Source organism: Phoenix dactylifera, chromosome 3, assembly GCF_009389715.1.
Source record: "Phoenix dactylifera cultivar Barhee BC4 chromosome 3, palm_55x_up_171113_PBpolish2nd_filt_p, whole genome shotgun sequence".
NCBI lineage: Eukaryota > Viridiplantae > Streptophyta > Magnoliopsida > Arecales > Arecaceae > Phoenix > Phoenix dactylifera.
In genome coordinates this window covers 22,846,207-22,852,921 of record NC_052394.1, presented here as the reverse complement: position 1 = coordinate 22,852,921, position 6,715 = coordinate 22,846,207, and the positions used below count along the sequence as shown (strand labels likewise).

General features: G+C 45.7%; 1 protein-coding gene across 1 annotated transcript; it reads right to left on the bottom strand.

Annotated features, from left to right (window-relative positions):
- Nucleotides 1-4,154: 4,154 nt before the first annotated feature.
- LOC103716488 (glucan endo-1,3-beta-glucosidase) lies at nucleotides 4,155-6,492 on the bottom strand. The gene is made up of 3 exons (XM_008804512.4): nucleotides 5,393-6,492; nucleotides 4,549-4,837; nucleotides 4,155-4,450 (listed from the first exon to the last, which is right to left on the bottom strand). Exons 1-3 carry the CDS (start codon nucleotides 6,428-6,430, stop codon nucleotides 4,422-4,424), a joined length of 1,356 nt encoding a protein of 451 aa, XP_008802734.1. The 5' UTR covers nucleotides 6,431-6,492; the 3' UTR covers nucleotides 4,155-4,421.
- Nucleotides 6,493-6,715: the final 223 nt, after the last annotated feature.

Genomic DNA, 6,715 nt, shown 5'->3' with positions numbered 1-6,715 from the left:
AGCCAGTAATTTTACATAGTTGGAGTGCCCAGAAGTATGACACTTGCACTAGAAGAGATTGTATTGAAGTTGCGAGACCTCATTACTTGTTTTTCCTCCAGTGTAATAAGAGGGTATTGTGTCAGGGAAAACTTCTCTAGTGAACATTTTGGAACTCATGAGGAGAGAAGTTTTAGTAAAATACTATGTGGAGCTTGGCATGGAAGAGAGTAGTACCTCGGAACTTCTACTGTTCCTTGGTTCTTTTTTTGGGTTCGAGTTGTATTTTTCGTACCAAAGCATGATTGATCTTCTTTTGCGATGTCAAGTGTTAGATTGCAGGGCCTGCATCAATTTTGAAAACAAAAATAAAATGAAAGCAATATCACACTGGCCCTGCATCTAATTTTGCTTTTTTTATGACGAAACACTCTGAAAGTTTGAACAACTTGCATGAAAATTTGAAATGAAGTCAACACAGTAATATAGTTAGCCTGTTGATTTTAGCTGAAGAAGTGCTAAGCCGAGGCCTACAGGAGTTAGTATCATTGAAAATGATAACACCTTACCATGGTTTGAGATCGTGCCCAGCACTCTCCCACCTTCTCTTTGCGAACTATTTTGATATTATTATATAATGGCCATAAACGGAATCTTAAGAAACTGAAAATCTTTCTGGAAAGAAGTAAGAAGCTGATTGTAATGGCCAAAAGGTCAATTTCGATAAGAGCCAGTGCTTCTTCTCGAACAGAGCTCCTCGCAGAAATTCCAGATCATTGAGGAGGAATAAAAAAAGGTAGTTTTCCTATAAAGTACCTGGATCTTCCCTTGTCCCCCAAGAGAATAAAGAGAGAGCATTGCCTTCCTCTACTGGAGAAAATGAAAAAGAGAATCGACAGTTGGAAAAGCAAATTGTTGTCCTCCGGAGGTCGACTAACGCTTATTTAAAGTGTTAAAGTATTCCGATGCACATATCAATTTATCTATTTTTTCATTATTGGCTGCTCAAATATCTCCGAGACAATTATATCAAGAGAAGCCAGAGTCCACCAAAAAGGTCCTACTTACCAGATTACTATATGTTCAATAGACAGAAATTATCTGTACATCCATTAACTCCATAAGAATCTACTTCTTATATTAACCGTTGCTATTTGCTAATCAACATCCTTCTCTCGAACATCGACAGGCCATCTTAGTTTGGCATCTTTATTTCAAAATATCAGAGAAGTTGCATGGCTTGCAGATTTTGATTTCAAACAATTTCTAGTAATTAAACAATCATGCTTCCAATAATGAATATAACGCTGGAAGAAGTACTCCCCACATAACTGTTGGTATATTTCAAATAATCAGAAACTGGAACCACTACTGTTGGTATATTTACTACCTCATCTACCTTCTTTAAAGTCCACATTCAGCACGAAGGAAAACTAGGGCATCTGTGGTGGCATCATCCATCAGTCACTGGTTCATAAATAGTCACTCCTCCAGGCCCACCAAAATAAAGTATTGAATTCAAAACCCAGCAGACCTAGAATACCTCTGATTAATTTAGTGACTTGAATCCTTCTCTCCATAATCTGCAAGGGGATCATCTGCAATTCAGAGATGAGTATTATGCTTTTAACATCTTTTGAAACACTGCTGTCACAATGCAACTTCTGCCTCATGTTTTAGGTCTTTTCCACAACCATCCAATTGAAAAGGCAACCATATTGCTTTTTGAGAGTTAAATATCAATTTCCATTCTAAAATAGATTATAGCTCATTTGGTAGAGCTTCGCTCTTACAATTAGGTCATTGCGATTATGCATTGGATGTATAATTGTTCGTGCGGTAATTAGGGTGCAAATGGATCGGGTCGGGTCGAGCCGGGTTCTGGGTAATCCCGATTCGATTCGGTTTTTTGTTCGGGTTCTAATTTTGGACCCAGAACTGATTCGGTTGAAGATCGAATCGGGTTCGGATCCGAATCCGATTCATTTTTTTGTGCTTTTGGGGAAGAATTTGGCCAAATCTAATTTGGTCATATCATAATTATGAGGTGCTGGGTGAACCATGACTTGAAAGACTTGCAATTGATCTCACGGATGACCCATGACTTACTAAGTCGGTCTACAAGCCAAATTTCATATCACACTATTTTTTGTCCATATGACTGATTGGACGGAACTTGGTGTCTCCCAGCTCCCCACTCACGGGGGCAAAAAAATTCCAGACCTTCCTCCAAAATCCAATTCCATTGCACATGACCCTTATTCAGTTCAGTGCCCCCTCACTCCCTGCAAAAGTTTAAAAAAAAAACAGGAACAAAAAAATAGAAGGAAAAAAAAAAAAAAGCCAGCTACCGAGACATTAGAGGTATCAACAGTGTAATAGGGGAGAGAATTCTGACGTACCAATAGTGCCACGACCTACACAAAAAAAAAAAAAAAAAAAAACTCTTTTTTGCTTTTTTTCCCCCCCCCCCCTCTCTCTCTTTGGGTCCATTCGGGTCGGGTCAGATCCGTTCGGTAAACCCAGATCCGACCCAAAAAATGATTCGGATCCAATTTTAGGACCCGACCTGGATCTGCGGGTCCTAAAATTCGGATCGGATCGGATCTACATGGGTCGAGCCGGGTCCGGTCTCGGGTCGGTCCGATTCATTTGCAGCCTTAGCGGTAATGATAGTATTTTGTATTGGAACCGATGGCTCGTTTTTTCTAGGTAATGAGGAAGAGGACTGTCGTGATTCATCTTCACCTACCAACCATAGGAACTTACTTATGAATCTAACTTTTTTGAATAAGCTGTCAGCTCATGGAGCTACAGGAGAAGGGTAAACTGATCACCTCGTCTTGCCATCATCCTCAGCTTTGGTGGCAACTTGTCTTCTCTCGGATCTGGATTGATAGCATCCAAGTATACAGCTGATTTGCATCCTGAAGCAAAGTATGTAATCAGAAAAGATCGATGTAGCCCACATGGCTTGATCCCCACATTCTTTAGCAAGGGCTCAGACCTTAATAGCTATTGATGCTGCAATCAACTCGGTGCTTTTTGATGTTGCTCGCTGTCAATGTTGCAACCTTCACTTGGATCCTCTTTTGCAACCTTAATATCCTATGGATTGCTCTGGCTTGTTCATCAGAAAACTTCTGAAGCATTTATGGGCACTTCAGCTTGGTATCGACCGAGGCGAGTCATCACCATGCTCCATTCATCAACCTAACTCTTTAGCTCGGCGTGCAACTGATCTCATCTTTTCACCTCGGTCACCTACCGACCTCAATACCTCGGTTTCGATTCTAGCAGCAATAGTGGTAAATTCGGTTTGAAATGGTAAATACCAGTTGATTTGAAGCCAGGTTGATGACAAAAAGCAATGAACACCGGATCCAACTCCAAAGGCTTGGCTCTAAAACCTTTGCCTTTTACTCATTGTAACTCAAAAGAAAACTCAGAAGACACGTTAACCTGTAACTTACATGACCATTCCAAGGCTAACTAACATGCAACAATCCTGCTCAACTCGAGTTATCTTTGGTTAAAAATCTTGGGAAACAAATTGGCTTGGTTGAGTTTTAAGTTAGGGTAGTTAAAACTCAAGTTATTAGCTCTATACTAGACCCAACAACATAAATATATATATGCATGAATATAATTGAGTCAAGTTTCTAAAATGGATTAGCCTATAATGGAAACGACACGACAGGGTTTTAGACCTTGCTCCGAGAACCAGGCCCAACCAATAGCCTATTGAACCCGTTTTTTGGATTGAGACACCTTGTCACCATATTCTGCCTTCAACTCGAGTCCTATTGCCACCCCTTGGATCCATCTCTCAGACAAACAATCAAAATCAAGTGAAACTAGTTGGTCATGCTTAGTTAATTGGTTGTCCAAAATAAGACATGCTTAGTTTTCCAAAATCAATGGCCTCTACCGCCCCAGATGGCAACCAAAAGTACACAAACCGAGGGAACACATTAGAAAGCTCCATGTAGATGCTACGTTGGAAAACTAATTACGTCAAGGCGTAACGACGACAGTACTTATTTTACATTCTGAGAATCATGCAGCAATAACGCTAGGGCGTTCCCACCCTCTGGAAATATATCTCTACAAAGTAAATAAATAACTTTTAGGAATTTAATAAGAGAACCCAATGGAAGACGACAAGATCGGAATGGAGAGCTTTTTAAACGCCAAAAAGCCTACTAATAAATGATTAACAACATTAATTAGTTGAAACCGTTGTTGCTTCGCTGTTAAAGTGTTACAGCATCAGACTCAAAACTTCCACCAATTCAACTAATACATAGATAGATACAATACTAGCCAAAAGAAGCTCACCAACGATGAAGGCCGAGAGAACTCAGCGAGTAAAATAAAAGCAGGAAATAAATAAATGAAGATAGACACCGACTCCGGAGGCTAGCTGCGCGGTCCGACGTTCACGAGCTAAGCTTGCAGCTCCCCAAGCCTGCAACCAAAAAAGATTAAAAGATAAAAATGAAAAATTATTACGGAGATCAGCCCAAAAAATAATGAGAAGAGAAAGCTCTCTGAAGTTTATCTTACTGGGGTCGGCGGTGGTGATGACGGCGGAGTTGGAAAAGTCGCAGTTGAAGTCGTGGCGGCCGGCGGCCTGGTAGTAGGCGTTCATGGCGAAGGCGGCGTGAGCCTGGATGGTGTTGGGGAGGAAGCACGCCCCTCCTTCCTGGATCGGCTTGCAGTCCACGATCCCGCTGCTGCACACGTAGTTTATGTCCGCCTGCAGCGCCGCCTCGCTCGCGCCGGACTTGGGCACGCACCACTTCCTGCTCGACCCCACCGACGGCGCCGGCGCCGCACCACCGCGACCACCGGACTGCACCCAAAGAAAGAAAGAACCAAGCTTGAGATCAAACAAAGTAACGTAATTAAGGGGAAGAAGAAAAGGTATCGTCGAAAAATAAATGAGACACGTTTCGTGCAATGAACCGCTTTGCCTTCTAAACGACAAAAATTGGACATCACAAACATGTGCTACGGGTGCGCCCATCAATTTGAAATAAAAGAAAGAGCCGTTAGATTGGATTGAGAACACGAGATCCGCGAGCGCGGCACAAAGAAAGAGGTTATATTCCTTTTTTTTTTTTTTTTTATCCCTCTCGTCTCGGTTTTCAGCTAATTACGCGAACCACGAAAAACAAAACGCGTCGTGGCTGAGCTGGAAACCCACCAAGTTTGAAGTTGCCTATAACTACGAAAATACCACCACGCGCTGCATCGAGAAGCGGAGATAATGCCGAAGCATCATGTCCCCCCCTGACAGTCCGACACTACCAGCTGGCCGCTGGCCGCCAGCGTGATTCCACGGATAAACAAAACCCGAAAAAAGAAATCACACATCACGAGAAGCACGAAAAGGTGCGAAGTTTACCGGAGTTTTCGTAAGGCCGACGTTGTAGACCGGAGTCAAATCCGGTTGAAAGAGTCCCCAGTTGCGCTCCGCGATGGGCCCGGGCTTCAGGTTCTCGTTAAACAGGGCAAAGATGTAAGTCTCGAACGTCCGATGCGGCATCAACGGCGTGCCTTTCCCGGAGTTCACGTTCCGTATCAAGTTGCCGTTAAACGTCGCCGCGTCCTCCACGCTCACCCCGGCCTGCCCCGGCTCCGCCGCCGACGGCCACCCCGTCTCACCGACGGCGATCTCCACGTCGCCGTATCCGAGCTTCTTCATCGCGGTGTAAACGGCGTCGAGCTGCGCGTCGAACATGTTGGTGTAGTTGATCTTCGTGACGGGATCGAACACCCCGGCGTTAGGCTTAAACAGGGCGTAGTTTAAGGTCCTCGGATTGTAGCCGAAGTAGGGATAGGGGTTGACGACGAACGGGGATTTGGTTTTCCGGTGGAACTCCAGCATCGGAGAGAAGACGACCCGATCGTAGCCTCGCCGGAACCGGGAGGAGGACGGCGGCTCGGAGGCGGAGAGAATCCCGAGGGAATGGGGCGTGGAGACGCGGATCTTGGGGAATCCGGCCTGGCCCAAGGCGGCGGAGAGGGAGCGCATGGCGGGGACGAGGTGGGCGATGAGGGAGCGGTCGCCGGTGGCCATGATCTCGTTGCCGACGGCAATGAGGGAGATGTTGGTGGCGGGGTACAAGGGGGCGACGTTGGCGGCGACCCAAGCGCGGGCGCCGGGGAGCTTGGCGAGGGAGGGGATGTCGCCGTTGGGGGCTGTGATCATGACGGAGATGCCGGTGCCGGCGAATGCGCGGATGAGATCGGGGTTGGAGTCGAACAGCTTGACGCGGTCGATGAAGGTGCTCTCCTTGAGGAAAGCCGCCACCTGCGCCGGCGGCGGAAGGTTGTCAGCGAGGGTGCCGTAGTTGACGCCGATGGAGAGCGACGCCGCCGGCGAAAGGAGGAGGCCGAGCGTGAGGCCGAGGAGGAGGAGGAGAGCTGGTGGTGGCGCCATTGGTAGCGGAGACGGTTCGCCGTAGGGTCGGAGAATTGGGTCCCGAAAGGGGGTGAGATATTCACTATTTATAAGGGTCTCTGGATAAATACACCCCTTTTTGTTCCGGGGCTAAACTACCAGAGGGAATGTAAACATAATAAACATCCGGTTCGACCGAAAAAAAGAAGAAGAAAACTATACTGGAGGGAAGTCGGGGTGTGCATATCAAAATTGCCCCGTAATCTAAGAGAGGACGCTGGATTCGTTTGACGCGCTACAGCGTGAGACGCGTGTTCTGGCGTT